General features: G+C 35.4%; 1 protein-coding gene across 1 annotated transcript in view; it reads left to right on the forward strand.

The window, feature by feature from the left end:
• LOC150075050 (uncharacterized) overlaps positions 1-21,767 on the forward strand; it is an 80,946-nt gene that overhangs the window by 37,724 nt on the left and 21,455 nt on the right. Inside the window, exons 4-5 of the mRNA XM_090389067.1 lie at positions 10,012-10,155; positions 13,447-13,592. Coding sequence (XP_090245193.1) covers positions 10,012-10,155; positions 13,447-13,592 — 290 coding nt within the window. The remainder of the gene's footprint in view (positions 1-10,011; positions 10,156-13,446; positions 13,593-21,767) is intronic.

The following is a 21,767-nucleotide window of genomic DNA, read 5'->3' on the forward strand; positions in this document are numbered from 1 at the left end:
TACCTATTAAGAAATATTGTTCAAAGTTTAGGCCTAAATGGTTATCAAATAAACTAATGAGACTCGTGACAGAGAATAAAAATGCATGGGATTCATATAAATTATCAAGCGACTCAGAAGCCTATGGCAGATATAAGCTAGTCTGTAATCAGGTCACAAAGGAGGTTAGGCAGGCAAAGGCAGATTACAAGAAACTTTGGCAAAAGATGCTAAGAAACACAGCAAGGATTTCTTTCCTTATATAAACTCTAAAAGGAAGGGGATGAATCTGATTGGTCCACTTGATATCAATGGTTCGACTGTTGATGATCCTGCTCAGAGAGCAAACAAACTGAATGAGTATTTTGTACCTATATGAGGAGTTAAGGTTTGAAAATGGCAGAAGGTTATCAAATTTTAGCAGGGTGCTTAATGATTTTGAAATAACTGAGAGAAAAGTGGAGGAGAAATTGTTGAAGTTAAACATAAAGGCACCCTGGGTGGATGGGATCTATCCAGTTATATTAAAGGAGGTGGCAAAGCAACTAAGCAAACCCTTAGCCATAAGTATGAGAGCATCCTTGGACTCAGGGGAGGTCCCCACGGACTGGAGATGTGCCAATTCACAAATGGGGATTGAAGGGTGACACGAGTAATTAGAGACCAGTTAGTTTAACTTCTGTTCCAGGTAAAATAATGGAGTCACCGGTTAAAGATGCATTGCAGGATCATCTAGACAAGACTGCAGCAATAATTCAGACAGCATGGGTTTAAATGAAAGCCTTGTCTGATAAATTTGATAGGATATTATGATGTGGTTACAAAGGAACTGGATGCAAAAAATAATTTTGATATCATATATTTGGATTTCGGGAAAGTTTTTGACACTGTTGTTGTAAATGAAGTTTAACATGGAAGACTGTTGTACAAATTGGAGCAGAATGGTATTAAGGGTAAGTTGCTACAATGGATAAAAGGATGGTTGAGTGGGAGAAGACAGAGGGTGGTAATTAATGGGTGCTGCTCTTCGTGGACTAAAGTTATTAGTGGAGTCCCACAGGGTTCGGTGTTGGGTCCTCTGGTGTTTTGTATATTTATCAATGATATTGATGAAGGTATATCAGGCTTAATGTCGAAGTTTGCAGATGATACAAAGGTTGGCAGGGTTGTTAATGACAGTAATGGCAGTGTGCTACTGCAACAGGATCTAGATAATTTGGGCAGATGGGCTAAGAAGTGGCAACTGAAGTTTAACCTTGACAAATGCAAAGCACTGCATATGGGTAGAGGTAACCCCAGAGAAACATACCAACGGTGTGGTACTACACTTAAGGTGGTAGAAAATGGAAAAGACCTGGGAGTAATTGTGCAGTCAGATATGGTTTTCTGAGCAATGCAGACAGGCTGCCAGTGCAGGTCATGGGGTTTTGTCAATGATTATAGGAATTTTGCTAGCAGGGAAAAGGAGGTGATTGTCCCTCTGTATAAGGCAATGGTCAGGCCACTCCTTGAGTACTGCATACAGGTCTGGAGGCCTCATTTTAGGAAGGATGTAGATTTGCTTGAGTGTGTACAGAGAAGGGCAACAAGATTGGTGAGGGGAATGAAGGGATCCTCTTACCAAGAGAGGCTTAAGTTCTGCAAATTGCAGTGGATGGACTAGGCACCTGTGCGGTGATCTGATTGAGGTGTATAAGGCCTTGAATGGATTGAGCACACTGAATTCTGAGGGGATCCTTCCACTTGTTCAGATTACGAACCGATGGGGGCATAAATTCAAATTAAGAAAAGACGTAGAATAGATGTGTGGAAATTTGCATTTAGCTAGCAGGTGGTTAACTGCTGGAACAAACTTCCATCTGTCATTGTGGAAGTTGATAGGTTAAATAAATTTAAGGAGGAACTGGACAGGCATTTGGAGGGAATGGTGTGATATTTTTTTTTTTTTTTTTTTTTTTTTTTGCCGATCCTGCATAAGCTCATACACTTGCTTTCTTGCATCACATGCCACTACTACTACTATTTGGATCTTAGAAAGGCCTTTGATACCGTTGCACATGGAAGACTGCTACACAAATTGGAGTAGTGTGGCATTGGAGGCAAATTGCTGCTATGAATAAAAGGTTGGTTGAGTGGGAGAAGACAGAGTGGTAATCAATGGACACTGCTCTTTGTGGACTAATATCATTAGTAGAGTCCCTCAGGGTTCAGTGTTGGGTCCATTGTTGTTTTCTGTATTTATAAATGATATTGATGATGATATATCAGGCGTAATGTCCAAGTTTGCAGACGATACAAAGGTTAGCAGGGTTGTTAATGACAGTACACTGCTGCAACAGGATCTAGAGAAGTTGAGCAGATGGGCTGAGAGGTGGCAAATGAAGTTTAACATTGACAAATGTAAAGTCCTTCATATGGGAAGCAGTAATCCCAGAGTAATGTATCAACTCTGTGGTACCACACTGACAGTGGTAGAGAATGAAAAGGACCTGGGGGTAATTGTGCAGGCAGATATAAAGTTTTCTGAGCAGTGCAGACGGTCTACAAGAGTAGCTCATGGTGTCTTGTCAATGATATACAGGAATTTTTATAGCAGGGATAAGGAGGTGATTATCCCCTTGTATAAGGCAATGGTCAGGCCACCTTGAGTACTGTATACAGGTCTGGAGGCCTCATTTTAAGAAGGATGTAGAACTGTTGGAATGAGTACAGAGAAGGGCAACAAGATTAGTGAACAGAATAAAGGGTTGCTTTTACGAAGAGAGGCTTAAGTTTTGCAAATTACAGTGTTTGGAGACTAGGCACCTGCGAGGTGATCCGATTGAGGTCTGTAAAGTCTTGAATGGTTTGAGCATGCTCAATGCTGGTGTTATTATTCCTCTTGCTCAGAATAATCAACCGAGAGGGCATAAATTGAAATTGAGGAAAGACTGTGTATGATAGATGTGCGCAAAGTTTGCCTTTAGCTTGTGGGTTGTTGATTGCTGGAACAAACTTCCATCTGTCGTTGTAGTTGATAGCTTAAATAGTTTCAAGGCAGAACTTGTCAAACATTTGGAGCGAGGGGATGAGTGAAATATGGGGTTTTTTTTTTTTTTTGGCTGAAGCCATATAAGCTTGCTTTCTTGCATCATGTGCCCTTGCTAATGCTAACTGTACATTGCTGATGACAATTTGCTAAAAGAAAAAAAAACCTCAATGTTCCAAAACAAAAGAAAAAAAAAATAATAATAATATCAAGAGGGAAACATCAATGCCAGACCACAAAAATAGCAAAGGTCAAATACTAATGACCATCCATAATAATAACATGATAGGAATACATAAGTTCCACTGTCTGTTATTGGCAAGTCCTCAAAACAAAGAAACTTCAAAAAACAACCCTGTCATCTTTGTCCATTTGTTTTCATGCTCAAAATTTAGTTTGGGTAGTTCCACAGTTTTTTAGAACTATTTTATTTTAAATTGCAATATTTGAAATCAAAATGAAGTAGCAAAACATTGTTTTGGATGATGCCCATCATATATGATTGAAAAAAGATATGAAAAAATTAGATATTTTTTAAAAATGCTGTATTTTTACACCAAGTGTGACAATTGGTGCATCCTATGGATCAGGAAATTTTAAAAAGCTTAAAGAGAGGATATTGTTGAGTTAGATGGATTCCTTCTGTATTGCTTACAATCACTAAATAGTGAATTTTGCTCACTATTTACATGGTGAGGTTGTACAGTATTTAGTCTTTAAATACTGTCTTTTCTGAATAAGTCACCAAACATCAAGTAGTCATTTATATAGATGCAGAGAAATTCCCAGTTCAACTCTCATGAAAGTTTGGTGAAAATCATAGCCTGGTGTAATAAATACGTTCGATATTGTTTTTGTCTTGGCATCATTTCTAAACAAGGTACAATTGAAATTATACCTAAGACTGTAATAAGTGATTTAATACTGTTAAGGGTTGCAGAGAATTCAATGTCGAGGAATGACTGAAAGTTGATTTCCAGGACAGTGAAAAGTTCCATCCCTCACCCTCAGTAAAAAAAAAATATATATATTGGTTGTTTGCAGTGAAAGTGATAACCAACAGAGATGCTTTTTTTTTTTTTTTTTTTGGTTGGTAGTTGTTGGCGCATCGGCTTCTGTGGCCATAGTGCACCTTCGAAGGTTTTTGCAGTACTTTGATCCAAGCCCGAGGTGCTAGCTGGGTGGGTAAAGTGCCTGCCTGGCAACCCAAAGGTCGCGGGTTCGATTCCCGCCTTGGGCTTGGATCAGAGTACTGCAAAAACCTTGGGAGATGCATTATGGCTACAGAAGCCTATGCGCCAACAACTATCAAAAAAAAAAAAAAAAAAAAAAAAAGCCCGAGGCCGGATTCAAACCCATTACCTTTGGGTTGCCAGACAGGCACTTTACCCACCTGGCTAGCCCAGTCAGCAACAGAGATGCAAGTACACCTAATAATGCTGAAGAAACAAGACAGTTTCTCCAAGGCAGTTTGAGAAACATGCATCCCCTGGGGATCTGAGATGCCTTTTCTTCAGAGTATTGAATATGCTAGTTTTTTTTAGAAGGTAAATTACCTAAAACAGAGGTTAAGTAGAGGCACATAACCAACTATAGCTTCATTGAATCCATGTATTTATTAACATTATACATTTTGAATGATTTCTGTAATATACAAAATATAGCAAACCACTACACTGGAGTGTATTTCTTGATGCATATGCAGATAATTGGCAGCATTGGCTGGCTTTGTTTAAATTTATTAGCTTCTAACTATTAGAATATCAGTTAGAGTTTTCTTCCACTGCAAACTTTAAAAAAAATTACACAAATACTTGTATTTTTGGCTTACTGTGCTGTTATTTGTGGCACTGCCCAAACACACAAATGTAATGAGCTACAATTGTAGTGAATAGCAATATAAAACTATTTTACATATATTTCATAATGTTTAAAGTTGTATAGCTACCCTAACTCTATTTATGTTTGCTGTTATTGCTTTTCTTGACCAAAGGACGTATGAAGGTTTTGTCTTCCATAGTACAATATTAGGTTAGGTTAGATTAGGGTAAATTAAAAAAAAAAAATTGTTATTTTTTATTTGTATGACATATTATTTATATTGTGTTATTGCAGCAAAATAAACAAATTGGATCATGCATAGGACAGAGAGAACTGAATGCAGCAAGTATATTGTGTACTGTGCAGCTCACTATTTTCAAATGCCTATCTCAAACCATTGAAGATGTCTGAGCATTTGGATATACAGCATGGTGGTGCAGCTGCTAGTCATGACCTTGACTCTGAAGTCTAAGAGAAACTTGATTTAATATAGTGGAACTATGAGGATATTTGCATTTGTGTCACTTGAAAAGCCCATTTTACGTGCATGTCTGCCAAGGAAAAGAAGTCACATACAGTAGCTGAGGAATTAGTAAAACCTTGCACATTAAAGAAATAGCAAGTATAGTATGGGACCATATGCACAAAAGAAGTCTCAAGCAGATCTCTTGTCAAATGGTGTAGTCCTTTCTAGAATTCAAGATGAGCCAGGATGTTTTACAGCAAGTTATAGAAAGATATGAAAGCTAATACTTTTAAAGTGGGTATTCAGCAGCTTGATGAGTCAACCGACATTGATGCCTACAGTCAGCTGTAGATGTTTATGCTGTGCATAAAGGAGAAAGAAATCTTAAAAGAATTCTTGTTTTACAAGAATTCTTTTAAGAATTCTTGTAAAATACAATGGTTTTGTAGTTAACTGCAAAACCATTGCAGTTAACTACAAAAAGAATCAGTGTGTTCAGTCTCATTAAAAACTTCTTTTAAAAGCATAAGATAACATTTGATATATACGGATCGATTTGCACTGATGGTGCCCCTGCCATTCTAGGATTTGTTGCACCATCAAGCACTTACTGCAGAGACTTTGTGTGCAAAATTGAAGGATACATTGTCTACTGCACTGATTGCATTCATTGGAAGATGTTTCAAATTGTTGCTTCTTTAATGCTTTTTGCAAAGCAATTGGTGCTGAGCACACTGTTCTTGTTTTCCATACAGAAGAGAAGTGGTTTTCCCATGGCTGAGTGCTTACTTGTATTTTTACTAGAAAAGAAATGTCAGTCTTTGCAACCAGAGCAGTAATATAGTTGTTAACTTCAAAAACAAAGTTTATGCTTTGCTTAGCATAGATAGCAGATGTATTCATACACCTAAATGACTCAACACATCTATGCAAAATATCTTTCAATATTTTGAGATGAACTGTATCTGCTTTTATTTGGAAAGCAGGAGTTATCTGCTTTTATTTGGAGTTCTTGACCTGGCAAAGCAATGTATACTGGATCCATTGCTTTTTTTACCTGGATTCCATCAGTGATATGGTTAGATGAAAGATGATCTTGTTAAATTACAAGCTATTGTAGGAATCTGAATGGAGTTTAAAACAGTGAAGCACTAGAATTTCTGGTGTTCTCAACTTTCACATTTCAGCAGTGGTAAACAACTTAAAAGAAATGTGCAATTTTTTATGTATTCTTAATTTTACTGTGAAATTAAAATAAATATATAATACCTTCTCTTTTATTCTACAGTCTTAGATTTAAAGAACTGACCTACTTCAGTAATTTTTAATAAGCTGGTTCAAGAACATATTTTGAAAACCAAAGAGTTGAATGCACAGTAAAGGTTAAGAACCACTGCACTAAGGTATCATATTATTTCTGCAGTTGTACCATAAGGTATATATTATTTCTGCAGTCAGCATTGTTTACTTCATTTACAAATGCAAAGCAATTGCTTTCAAGTTGATCTGTTTTTTTTTTTTTTTTTTTTTTTGCATGTGAGCTCTCATTATGGAAATAGGAATTCCAAGTTCCTGTGACTGTTTCCAAAATGATTTCTGTTTAATGAATGTTCCACAGATGCACGTATGCTTACGCATTGGAGTGGCCACATTGATGGTCCTCCCAATCATAATCTGCCCTTTATGGAACCAATTTCAAACAGCTTCTTCTCCCATTGTAATATTGTCATCTTTGGTGGTCCATCTTTATTGAATTTGGTGATGAAATCATTCTGGAAATCTTTTGTTAGTATATGGTCTTTTAAGAGCCCATGTGCTCATTACTATCTTTTCCTCTGTGATATAGGTGGACTGAGACTCATCAACCATTTCATACCATTTTATTATCTTTAATAAAAGAACTGCATTAGAGAATCTGAAAGTGTATAAACTTGCATTAAGTAAACTGCAGTTAGAGCAGCAACACACCACATCATTTTATGAGAGTAAGGGACTTTTCATACTCTTTGTAGAGTAGCAGCGTTTGTCTACACAGATGTAAATTTTATCATTTAAGAAGTGCAGACTGTGGTGACAAAACATGCATCAACATACTTCAAGTATGTTAGCTTTATTTTCAAGTATGCATCAACATACTTGAAAATAAAGCTAACAGGTTATTTTACTTGATTAAGTTTAATAATTTGTTGCATTACACAGACATTTAAAGATTATTAGTATATGGTGTATCTCTAATTATGCTTGGTAGTTTTCACTGTATGCCTGCATTTTTATTTTTTATTTTATTTATTCTTTCTTATAATGAAGAATGTAAGTGTAGATTTTTTCTGTTAACTACTCTATAACCCTGTCCCATATATGCTGCTTTCACTATATTGCTTTCATTGCTTACTCTAAATCTTTGAGCCTTAACTCCTTTCATTGTAAGCATTCCTTAAGGATTTACATAGAAATTAATAAATTTATTGATTTGAAATCAGCTTTTCTATATATACCTTTTATTTGAAACTGGTCTGAACTTGCACATCACCTAGTCAACATATATTCACAGTTAAGCTCCAGACTTACTGAAACATTTCTTCTTTTTCATCATTTATCCCTGTTTCAGTTATTTGTAACAAATGTCCTTATTGCAGATATTTCCTAAAAATTACAGCCTAGAGAAATCAAGTTGTGTGTCAACAAGTATCTTAACGCCTTCTCAACCGATATATATCTTCCTAGATTACCATTGATTTCAGTAACCTTTCATGTTACCATTAAAAAAAATAATAATAAATAGAAAAAGCAGCTGTTCTCTGTTTTTGTGATTCCTGGACTCCTTTCTTGTGTTCGTCTCTTTGTATTTTTAAAATTGCTGCTCTTAAGTCAAGCCAATTCTATATTAATTTCCAAAATATGTAACTGCTACTTGTTCTAATGATGATAGAATAGACAAGGTTAGCCCCCAATATAACAGTTTCTTAACCTCTGTCAGACTGTTAATCATTTGTCTGCACTTTGTGAGTGTCCCATACTAGAAGACAAGTAAATCGGTTTTTATTTTTTAAAAATAAAAGTATTTTTATTTATTTTTATAACAGACACGTTTCCTTTGGTTAGTATCAGTTTGAATTCATACTAATAATATTTCTGTCTTTCTAATAAAATTGAATGACTGATATGAATAGTGGTTAAAAGGCATTTTTTTTTTTTCTATACAGCTTGTGTTCCGACTGAACAGATATGTGTTCATTTAGAATTTGGAAAAAGATATTATAGCATAGCCTAATATACTCGAAGTAAAATACAAAAAAGTGAAGTAAATGCATTGGAAGCCAAACTATGAATATTGTAGACTCACAATGATCTAGTGTACTATGTAAGGCTGATTTAGTGTTCAGGTTAATCTGCCCGTGGATGATTGACAGTATACTGCACAGTAGAATTTTAAAAAAAGGTTGAAAAGGTATTCACTATCTGTTACGGCAGGTCTGGCCAACCTGTGGCCCACCACATTATTTTTTGCTGCCCGCCAGATGATTTTTATACTACTGACTATATCAGTGAGAAATCATTTACTAGCTGCACTAGGCACAATAGATAACGAGAAATATAATACTAGTACTTCCCCAAATCCCCACACTCCTTCCCTTCTTCGAACTGGAAACTCTGCAGATGGAAGTAATTGATTTACTTATTGACAGTTGTTAAAGATTTTAAAAAGAATTATGGTATTCTTTTACAAATGCATATGAAATTTAATACTCATCCATTTGCTACAAGCTGGTCATTCATGACTACAGTGTTACTTACACATTTAATATGTGTATGAAGTGAATAATTTCAGTTATAGTAGTCTCTTGATTTATGAACACCATACATTTCTCAGAATAGTTAATAAATTGGGAGTAAGTTTTTCTGTATGTGTAATGAAAAGATACTTGCCAATTTTTTTTTCAGCATTATTTAATGTATACTTTATTTTATCTATATAAATTCACCAAATGTAACACAATAAAAACAGTTGTGTGTGCCGAATTACATTACACAATGATAAGAAAAAGTGATACAACTATTGATAAATGTTTTTTACAAAATCCATCAACAGTCTGGTCCTAAGACTAGTAGTTTACAGTCAAGTTATTATTTAATTACTGCATGTTATTTTTAAATTAACAAGAAAATAAAATACTAGAGTACCAATACTAAATTTTCATAAGATTCAATTTTCCTAAATCAGGAGATTTAGAAGCATTCTGAAATCTGGTGATAGGTGTAATATAAATGCTTAAATTTCAGGATTTTAATTACAAAAATAGTGAAGCTGAGTTGCATTATCAATAGTACTGAAAAAATTAAGCAGTAGTTACCAATTTGTTTTTTATGGTTGTGGTTTATACTTCAGCTGGACAATTATTATATAATTTAGCAAACTGTGTCAGATGTGTTGTGCATGGGATGGAAAGAGGGGGAAGGAATGAAAAAGTTTGGTGGGAAATATTGTTCAAAATGTGAATGACGTTTAAACCTAAGAATGAAGAGTAAATGATTGTGAGAGTTTTTACTAAGTAAATCATGTTTACCTAGCAAATTATGGTTAAATCTCTAAGTAAATTATGCTTATTGTGAGACAGTGCTTAATTTTTTTTGGAACCATAAATGTTTTCTTTTCAGTATTGTGTTTCTTTATTTTCAAGTGATAAAGTTAATATAATATCCTCTCATTGACTTTTAGTTATCAGAAGATGATCTAAGATCAGAAATCAGCTTTCCAGCAGGTCTAATTGATGAGGAAGGTGGAGAAGAGGAAATTGCTGAGGTAGATTGTCTACTGCTGAATGAAGAATTTGAGTTCTGGGATGAAGAATCAGATGTAAAGGTACAGCAAATGTTTACTTTTTTTTTCTGTATTGTTAATATTAGTATTGCTAATATGATGAAAGGAAACAAGGCTTATACAGAACCAGCCAAAAAAAAAAGAAAAAAAAAAAAAGTCATTTACCCATTCCTTCCAATAATTTGTTCAAACTACTTATCTCCACAGTGCTAGGTAGAAGTTTGTTTTATCTGAAAAAGAGTAAAGATGCCATCAGCATTTAGTTAACTTAGCCTTTTTTAAAGCTTTATACACTTTAGTTAGTCTGGAAATGAGGCCATGTAGATGTGCCTCATTTCCAGAGACTGGAATTTACAGAAGTAGTCTTTTTTTTTGGTAGTAAGACTATCCTTTCGTGTCCCCAACTAATATTGGTGTTCATCTCTGCACCCTTTACAACAGATCCAGATGTGGCCTAACCATTACCTTATACAGTGGGATAATCACCCCTTTGTCTCTGTTGGAAAAATTCCTGTATATTGTTGACAAAACCCCCATCAGCTGTTCTAACAGTTTGTTTACACTGCAGGAAGAATTTCATGTCAGACTGTACAATTATCCCCTAGAGCTTTTTCATATTCCACTACTGTAAGTTTTCTGTACCATCCAAATGGTAAGTTATTATGGGATCACTGCTACCGAAATGGCAGTACCTTGCATTTAACATTGTTATACCTTAGTTGAAATTTTTTGCCCTATCCACTTAATTTATTTAGATCATGTTGAAGTAACATACCTCAATTACTAACATTTAACCACTGTGCCCATCTTTTTATCAACAATGCATCAAACTTGAAATACCTGCATTAATGCTGATAACCAGAATAATAAATATTAAAAAGAATAAGGACTCAACACCAACCCCTGTGGAACTCTATTCATAATATTAATCCACAAAGAGCAGTGGCTGTTTGTAACCATGCAACCGTTTCTTTATCCATATTAGTAACCCCCCCCCTAATGCCACATTTCTCTGACTTCTACATTTGTATATGGTATAATATCAGAGGTTTTACTGAAATGTCAAAATTAATCTTTGTATCCAGTTCCTTTGTTGAGAGTCTCATAGATTTGTGAGGCATAATTTCCCTTAACAAACCCTTGCTGTATGATTGCCTTTTCACTCCACTTCTCTCAAGATGATCTTGCATTACTTCTTTAACTGATGATATCATTATTTTCCCTGGCATGATGGTTAAACTGGCAGAGTTATAGTTACCCACTTCAGTACCACCATTGTGAATAGGGAATATAGTAGCACAACTCTAATCTACAGGTATGTCTCTTCATTCTAAGGATGCTTTCATTATTACGACCAAAGGGTTAGCTATCTCTTTTCTAGCTCTTCTAAATATAATTGGATCAATTTCACTAGATGTCTGTGTACTTTTGGCTGCAACAATTTCTCTATAACTTCACAGTCAGTATTCAGTAGACTTCTAACCTCATCTCTAAACGTCTTGCTGTATATGAAAGTAGGTGCAAAAAATTTATTCAGTTTATCAGAAATCCCTAAAGGATTATCAAGGGTTGTACCATTTATATTCGATGGAAAATGTAATTTATCCATTTTCTTCTAGTGTTGACACATGGATGAATTTCTTGTTGCTTTTCTTTACACTCTTAGGCAAAGATTTTTTTTAATCTGCTTTATCCTGCCTAACCCCCCAAAGTAACTTAGTTACACACTAGTTTGTGCTTATTGTACTCTGTATCCCTTAATAAATTTATAATCATCCCTTGCATTTTGTTTTCTCTGCTACTAAGCTCATCTGTTCATCTGATATCCATTTCATCTAAATCTTGAACAATGTCTTTTAATTAGTATAAAATGCCTCTAAGATTACAGCTCTAAACATTTGGCATTAGTTCTTCAACAATATCAGTTGGTCCCATTGAAAAGAGTTTAAAAAATATCTTGATATAATTTTAAAAATGTCTACTATAATTATCTTTGCAATAACAAAATCATCCTCTCTTGACCATAGTTAATTTCCCGAATAAATCTCACATCAATATCTACCACCTAAAGGTTCCTTAACCTTGGAGATTCTTGATATGTGATGAATTACTGCTGATAACCAGATCAAGAATATTGCTTTCCCTTGTTTCATCTATGACACTGTGTAGGAAGCAGTTATATAATAAAATTTAACCGCGGGGGCCTCACATCTGGTGAGTATGGGCTTGGCATACTCATGGTCCCGAGCTGGATATCATCATTCTTCTCTTTCTTGATGATTCCCCTCTACTTCTCTCTCTCTCTCTCTCTCTCTCTCTCTCTCTCTCTCTCTCAGGGTAACTCGGGAACTTCTTTTTTTTTTTCCTTGGTCTTGGCGCATTATAGCCTAAGTTGCTAATGCGCCAATAAAACCCAAATCAACCAACCAAATCTTTTTTTCCTGGTACAGCATAAGCCTAAGGCTTCCTTGCACCACATGGCTATTAATAATAATAATAATAATAAATGGAGAAATGCTTTGTTACTGTGTGAGCTGCCATCATACCTGTAAAGTTAAAATCCCCACCATGATAAGACATTCTGATTTGCTGGTCCACTCTGTTTGTTTGTATATCAGTTAATTGTACTGATCATAATCATTTGGCCTGTAACAGACTCCAGCTTTCTTTTTTGTTTTCCTGGTGTTTGTCACACCAGACTGACTGAATATTACACTAGCAGCCTGTGTCTGCTGGTTGTACCGTTTTAGAGTTTATATGCTTCTTAACCAAAATCATCACTTCTCCCCATCCTGTCTTGTCTGTTCTTTCTGTACATATTATACTCACCATATTCAAATTCTGAAGCAAAGCTTATGCAACACCAAGGCTTATGTAACACAATTTGTCTCAAAAGATCAAGGACTAATCCTTGATCTTTTGAGACAAATTGTGCATGTGAGTGAGAGAGAGAGAGAGAGAGAGAGAGAGAGAGAGAGAGAGAGAGAGAGAGAGAGAGAGAGAGACTGTGTTTGTATGTGCATGCAGGTATACAACACCAGTTATCTTCCTAAAGAAATATAATTTTTTGATAAGAATTCTCCAATATAATTTTGAAACTAAGTGGTGTACTTCCATTTCGGGGGTACACACCTAACTTAAAAATGGAAAAACTTCAAAAGGTGAGTGAACAGAAAAATATGTAATCAGCTAAAATGCTTTTTTCATATACTAAGTTTTTGTTTTCATGAAAATTACTTGTAATGTTTTAAAATTTATTGTCATGATATTCAAATGCATTAAACATGATGAATGTGAAAAGATTTGTCCTAATTTATTTTGTTTTATCTGTAGAAAAATGTTCAGTCGCCAAATATTGAAGAGAAGGTTCCGGATTATGATGAAGATCGTCGAAATCCACAGTATATTCCAAAGAAAGGAACTTTTTATGAACATGATGACAGAATATTTGACTCCACTCAGGAAAATGAAGCAAATGAGTATGGTTTTATTATAACCTTGAAGTTGCTTTTGAAGTTGTTTGCCCACAGTACTTCTAAATTTTGTTTATATTTGCTATCATGTCAGCTTTTAGAGGAACAATAATGATTTGCCATTACTTTTAGCTTACTTGTAATAGTATTTGCCATATAGTACAAGGAAGCCACATTCTTTTGCTTCACTGGCAAAAAAAAACTGCTAAGGAGATAAGAAAATTTAAATTATATGCTTCCCTCCTCGTTAAGGTTACTTAAGATCCAGTTGATCTTAAAATTTGTTCGGACTGTCAGTCTCAACTACCTGCGAGGACAACTTGTTCCAGCAATCAACAATTTGCTGACTAAAAGAAAATTGTTGTGGTTATTGCACTACTATGTATAATGGTTATTGTGCTAAACTTGGTATAATGGTGACCATTAGCTGTGTTCACTGTTCCATGGGTGCTTATGTACCATTATCACACTCCTGTGAATGATTGGCATATATTGTATCAATACATTTGGTAATGAGATATACACACTCAATGTATTGAATATTTACACTTTATGAAATGCCGACCGGGCTAGCCGGGTAAGTAAAGTGCCTGCCTGGCAACCCAAAGGTTGTGGGTTCAAATTCTGCCTGTGCCTCGGGTTTGGAACAGAGTAGTGCAAAAACCTTGGGAGGTGCAATTATGGTCACAGAAACAAATGTGCCAACAACTAACAAAAAAAAAAAAAAAAAAAAAATTATGTAATGTATTAGCATTAGCATTTAGCATTAGCATTAGTAGAGGCATTTGATGCAAGAAAGCAAGCTTATGCAGCATCAGCCAAAAAAAAAAAAAAAAAAAAAAAAAAAAAGTAACATAAATAAATAAAAATAACCACTTCCACTTCACCCCTCTGTTCGTTCGAAATACCTGTCCAGCTGAGCCTTAAACTTATTTAGGCTATCAACTTCCACGACAAGGGATGGAAGTCTGTTCCACCCACCAACCACCCGCTGGCTAAAGGCAAAAAAAAAAATTGTTTTCTGAGATATTTTCTTTCCTGTAATTTGCTACCTTACTTTGTTTATTTATGTAATTTATTTATTTTTTATTACAGGAATTACAAATTAAAGAGGCATTACACCCTATAGTTCTTTAATACTGTGTTGAGTTGCAGGTTGAGAAGATGCTTGTTGTTATTAGACTTCAATTTCTGTACATTATAATTTCAGCAAATACATGTGGAGGAAGATTGTCTAGGAAGTTGAGAGAGATTTTGGGACACCACCCCAGTGATATTCCATACTGGGACAGATTTGAGATTTGTACAGAGATTTGAGTGACCATAGCAATATTTGTGATGTGCTTATGCCAAGAGAGAGAGATTAGAGGCCTGGGTAATCCTTAATAGAATTAAGTGATTTGTCTAAAAATCTGAGTGTTACCAAAGATGAACAAGGGAGCAATAGACTTTTTTTTTAAATATAGGACTGAATTTTAGGAAGATTGAAATACTAAAAATTATGGTAAAAACCTTATTGGTATTTACCATAATTAAGGGATGAAGTTAACTGAAATTTCCTCACCTTGTTGAAGAACTACCTGGAGATCAGCATTTAAGGAATTGGTGGTGGGTATTCAAGAAGTTGAAGCTGTTTGTGCAGAGCACGGTTTCTTAAACTGGAAGGTAGAATGTATTCATTGCTATCATTGTAAAAACTATGGACAGGATATCCAGTCAATAAAAGGTCATTAATATACAAGAGGAAAAAAAGTGGGGGAAAACTGAACCTTGGGAAACATCAGCATTAGTTGTGAAGTTAAAAGACAGCACTATCTACCATCATCCACAGTGAATGATCAGAGAGAAAACCGGCTACCTGATTGCAAAAAACAGAAGGCACACCATAAGATGAAAGCTTGTTCAGAAGACCTTTATGCCAAACCTATCAAAAACCATGGAATATGTCATGAGCAACTGCTTTATTTTCACTGAACTTTTCCATTAAATTTGTCCAAAGATGAATAACACAATCAAAAATATTGTCACTGGATCAGTACTGATAGAATCAATATTGACAATCATTGGACAGTTAGGTTTTGAGATATTATAAGAAATGACAATTAATTGTTTGCTTTACTTTGGAAAAGACTGCAGTAAGTTATGTGGAACAGTAACAGGGAGATAGGGATTTAGTTCCTTTCTCAGGAACTGGCTGGACATTGACAAATTTCCACCTAGAATGAAAAACACCAGCATAATAAGAGAGTAAAAGTGACACAAAATAGGAACAAACTCACTCTGTAGTATGGGTTTTTGAGAATAAGTGGGGAAATGTCATCAGGACCCACAGACTTCTTGTCATCAAGGTTATCCAGAAATTTTTTAGGATTGTTCAGAAATTTATTTTTTAATATCATGTTGTCACACCTCTCTGAATGGTGCATGCTGTATTCAGCAGTAATCTTTCTGCACTTTATCTTTTCTTAAATTGTCTTTCTTTTTTGGCTTGTTTGGTGGGCTATCATAAACCAGTATTTAAAATAAATAAATAAATACAAAATGCATCTTGAATCTGATACAGTATATAGCTCCACACAGGAAGATGATATAGAAAACACTGTACTGGATGATTGGGAAGGAGTTAACAAAAAAAATAATTATTAGAATCCATTCTAATGTATATGTGCAGTAAATAAATAGATAAATAAGTAGTTTTATAAGTTAGATAAAATTATCTAGATCCCAGTGTGGAATGTCATCTCATTCTAAATATTTATGTAGTTAATGTCACAAAATAGCAGTTTCCTCATTCTGTATTATTGAAGGTCTCTCCATTGTTAATTAGACTAAAGTCATTATTGAAGAGGACTATGAAATGTTGTAACTTGCATGTAGTTATCATTATTACATACTCGATTGATAAACTCTTTAATTTAATAAAATGTCAATTCCTTAAATTACTTACCCTTGTAAATATTTTAGGTATTTTTAAGCACATTCCTGTTATATATTTTTTAACATTTGTCTTGTATTGAATAAAATAAACTTTTAATCACAAAATAATAAGCTCTTATGTTTGCAACATGTTATAAGTCATCGTCATGCTTCCATATCTTGTCACTTAGTGACTGAAAATTTCGTTGCTGCTCGGTTGTTAGTGCTGCATATCTGTTAAGTACATGGAATGACATAGAAATGTTTGATGCACACAGAGTACAGATGAGAGAAGGAAGACATACAGGGTTAGTTAGAAACTATAATATTAATTTTATTATTTGAATAAAATCAGCAGTTATTGAATTGACAATAGAACCACCTGGTTTTGACAGAGGTAGGAATAGAGATGGGCAGAAGTTTGGGCCAATAGCTTTGGCAAGAGACCAGAATGCTCAACTACCATTTGGACAATAAGCAAGTTTTCTACTCTTATCCTGTTCGGAAGCCTTGGCACATTTATTGGAAAACCAAAGTTTAGATAAAGGAGGAGATTTTAAGGTGGAGTGTGGAATAAAGGATTCCATTCCTACAAGAATAATTTCATTGACATGATCTGAGAGAACATTGACATCAAAAGATTTGAACAGTAATCCAACCAAGGAAAAGAAATCTCTCAGATCATCTCATTTTGCATTCTTGTAATGCCAAACAACATGAGGTTGAGAATGGCCATGAGAGAAAGGCTCCATTCGAGAAGAGACCATCACCAAGTTATGATATGAGGTGCCTAGAGGACCACTCACCTGGATTGTGTACTTAGAAGGGTTGTTTGTGAGAAAAAGATCAAGCATGTTGGCTGTGTGGTTAGGATTGTCTAATATTCTGGTAGGTAAATTAACAATCTACGCAAGGTCATTAGTAATTGCAGAAGCCTCAGTATCTTGAACAGCTGGGTCTGTATGACTAGAAAATGGAAGCCAGCTGGAGTTGTGAACATTAAAATCACAGAGGCAAATTATCTCACTGTTAGGAAAGTTGGACTGGAGAAAATCAAATTTCAAAGAGAGGAAGTCAAGACGTTCCAAGTGATTAGTGGAGTTGGGAGAACAAGAGAGGCAAAAGATGAATTTGACAGTATGTGGTAGAGAGATTTTAAGCCAGGGAAGGTCGAAAAGAGGAGATTCCAAATTACTAAGTCTCTGACGGAATATCAGAGCAGACATATGCACAGGTACTGCCTTTGAAGAAAGAAATCATACAGCAAATAATCAAGACAACTGAGATGAACAGCGGTTGAATCAACCGGTAATTTTCTGAAGTTCTTCATAGTAGGTTAGTTTTCAAAATATATATATATTTTTTTTTTTACTTTAATATACTAAACTGAAATTAATATATAGTTTGAATTCCTATAGTCACATAGGTTAGTTTATTTTTATATTTAGATAAGTATTTGGGAAAGCTACGGCTTAATATTCAGATAGCCTTTACTATGATGTCTTGGTGTGAACTTCGTAACTTTCTTTGGGTAGCTTAAATTTAATTGCACTAGTGGTTAAAAGTTTTGTCAGCAGTATAATTTATGTAATACTTTGTTAATTTAAATTCTGTAGTATATTGCAAGTTTAAATTTGTGAAGTATTTAGAAAGCTACAGCTTAATATTCAGATAGCCTTTATTATCGATATTTTGGTGGGAACATAGTTCTTTCATTCAGTAGCTTTAAGTTAACTTCTTTAGTGATTGTCAACATTGTCAAGTTTTGTCAACATTTTAATTTCTGCGATATTTTGTTAACATAAAATGCGTAATATATTGTAAATTTTAATTTCGTAATCTTTGTACAGTTCAAATTTTGCTTAAATTATGGTTGCTACCAGATTCACTTACAATACAAAGTCTGGGGACATTGGGACTCAAAACGGAAATGCCCACAGGCATTTTTGGCGTAAGTCACGACTTCACCGTTTGTATAGCATGTGGCATGTATTCTAAGGCTGGTCAAGTAGATAGCCCTAGCTCAACTGACGATTCTTTTGTTTGCAAATGATGTAAGGAGTGTACTGATCTCAAATTATTACTTGGTGCATTACGAGAAGAATTTGAGTCATTGAAGAAACAAGTGCTTTCCCTGCACTTGACTATTCTTTTCTGGCACCCAGATTTGGGTGCCAGAAAAGTATAGTCAAGTGCAAACTGCTCTGGTTGAAGGTGATCTAGTTTTATTGGGAGACTTTATTGTCAGGGAAACAGGTAACATTTTTTTTGTAATAAAAGTAGGTGGTTCAGAACCAGAGTATGTTTGCCAGCAGTAACAATTGATGATGTTACCAATATATTGTCAGATTTTAAGGTAGGTAAAGAGAGCATTATTATTCATATGGTGACTAACAATATTAAATGTACAAGAGACCTGACCATCTGTTGCATAAATGTAGGACTATGCTGAAAAAATTACACGAGTTAGGTCAGAATGTTTGTGTCTGCAATTCTGCCCAGATTCAGTAGGAGGAATTATATGCTAAAAGCCTTGTGGATTACTCAAGACTTGAGAGAATCTGCAAAGCTCTGGGGTGTGGGGTGGAATTTTTATCTGCATGGCTCACATTTGTAGGTAGAAGGGATCTATTTTATATAGATGGTATTCATTTGAACACAGATGGTGCAAGAATTTTGCCAGTATCATTGAGGATACCTTAAGGGTTCAGGGAAACTGCTAGTTGGGGGGAAGAAGGGTAATTATTTAGATCTGCATTTATCTGATGATACGGATCAAGGTAATGTTTGCACTCACCTCAAGAATTTTTGTTTGTTGCCACAACAGGCAACGATGATAAGATGTAGTAGTAGTGGCATGTGATGCAAGAAAGCAAGTGTATGAGCTTATGCAGCATCAGCCAAAAAAAAAAAAAAAAAAAATCACACCATTCCCTCCAAATGCCTGTCCAGTTCCTCCTTAAATTTATTCAACATATCAACTTCCACAACGACAGATGGAAGTTTGTTCCAGCAATTAACCACCCGCTGGCTAAAGGCAAATTTCTGCACATCTATTCTACCTCTGTCCTTTCTTAATTTGAATTTATGCCCCCTTAGGTTCGTAATCTGAACAAGTGGAAGGATCCCATCAGAATTCAGCGTGCTCAACCCATTCAAGGCCTTATATACCTCAATCAGATCACCGCGCAGGTGCCTAGTCTCCAGCCCCTGCAATTTGCAGAACTTAAGCCTCTCTTGGTAAGAGGATCCCTTCATTCCCCTCACCAATCTTGTTGCCCTTCTCTGTACACGCTCAATTAAATCTACATGTTCTGAGGATAGCAGCATTTCAAATGAGGGGGAAGATAAAGCTTGGATTACAAACCTACATAACTTCAAGGGGTGTATCAGGGTATTAAACTATTGAAGACTATTTAGTCTTAACTGTCTACAGTAATGTCAAGAGTGTTGTCAATAAAATGGCTGAATTTGAACTCCTGGTTAGGACAACTAATGCTAATATAATATGCTAACACAAACATGTTGCCACTTGGAAATTGGGGATGATGAGTTCCACTAGTATGTATAATGTATTTAGGAAAGATAGGTAAGATAAAAGAACTTGTGATTCTTAACAAACCAACACATTATAGCCTTAGTTGCTAATGCACCAATAAAATCCAAACCAAACCTTTCTTAACAAAAGCAGCCTGAGCGTGAAAATAGCTTTTGCTGAGTCTGAAGTTATGTCTGCCAGCATAGAATCTGTGTGGTGTGAGTTATTTTGAAGCAAAGGTTTAATGAGAGTGGGAGTAATCTGCAGACCAGAAGATTGTGAAGAATATGATGGGAGTCTATGTGCAGATGGAATGGGCAGGCAAGTATGAATGTCTTATTATTGGTGATATTAATCTGCCCCAGATTGATTGGAATAAGTGGGATGAAAACTTCCATGGGGAAAAATATTTTAAATAAACTAGATAATTATTATTTGCACCAGCATATTAAAGAAAGTACTAGGGGTGAGAATATTCTTGACCTCATCATTACTAATGAATCAGATGACATTGCAGGGCTTAAAGTAACAGGAATCATTCTCAGGAAGTGATCATGCAATCGTCAGTTGGAAGATAAAGAAAGATGTTGCAGTAGTTAAAGGTAAAGGCACATGTTTTAACTTCAGACGAGTTTAAGGTGCTATGTGGCAGCTATGAATTTGGTAGATCACTGAGGGAGGACAAATACATTTGAATTATGGAATACTTTTGAAGCAGAACTCACAGAAGTCATGAATGCATATATACCATTAAAAATATTGCAGAAGGATAATGCTAAAATGAATGACTATGGAGCTGGCCAGTCAAATAGAGCAGAAAAAGATAGCATGGAATAGTGAGCTCATCAATCATTATTCCACAGGTTAACGTACAAAGCCTCGCCACCATGCCCTGTCTGTGTACTTTATCGTGTCTTACGATCTCATTCTTGGTCTTGTGTTTAGTGTTTCGTCCCTTAATTGTAAATCAAACATTCTTTTTGGCAAATGCCTCTCGTTCATCCTTTTGACACGGCCAAACCATTTCAAACGGGACCTTTCAATCCTATTCTGGAGTTTTTCAACCTGAATTCTCTCCCTAATCAAGTCATTCCTGATTTTGTTGTGTCTTGTCTTTCCCGCTATGCTCCTCATAAATCTCATTTCTGCCCCCTGAATTCTGCTTTCATCCTTTTTCCTCATAGTCCAAGTTTCAGCTGCATATGTCAGAATTGGTATGTAATAGGCCTGATATATAGCCTTCTTACATTTAAGTGGTATGTTCCTGTTTCAGATCAATTCTCTTGTCTGCCTATAGAAATTCCCTCCCGTTTGTATCCTTCTACTTATTTCTTTGTCTATCACTCCAGTCTTTGTAATGGTGCTTCCTAGATACTTGAAGTTGTTAACCATTTTTAGCTCTTTCCCTTCCATTGTAATGTATCTGTCAAGCTCGCCACTCCTCTTTACCTCTTTAGAACCATTACGTCACTCTTCTCCTGACTGAAAACCAGTCCAAATTCATTGGCCATACTAGCCCATATCAATTTTTCCCATTGCACTTGTTCCCTGCCCTCTCTCCCCATATGTAGAAGTCATCTGGGAAGAGCACGACTTTCATCTGGTCCTGTCCAAGTTGTTCCACCACTCTACATTGCACATCATTCATGACAGCTACGAATAGTAGTGGTGACAGGATGCCTCCGCGCCTCAAACCTGATGTTATTTCGAAGCTCTGTGTCAACCCC

This window comes from Mastigoproctus giganteus, chromosome 14 (genome assembly GCF_048544385.1).
Source record: "Mastigoproctus giganteus isolate SK-2022 chromosome 14, ASM4854438v1, whole genome shotgun sequence".
NCBI lineage: Eukaryota > Metazoa > Arthropoda > Arachnida > Uropygi > Thelyphonidae > Mastigoproctus > Mastigoproctus giganteus.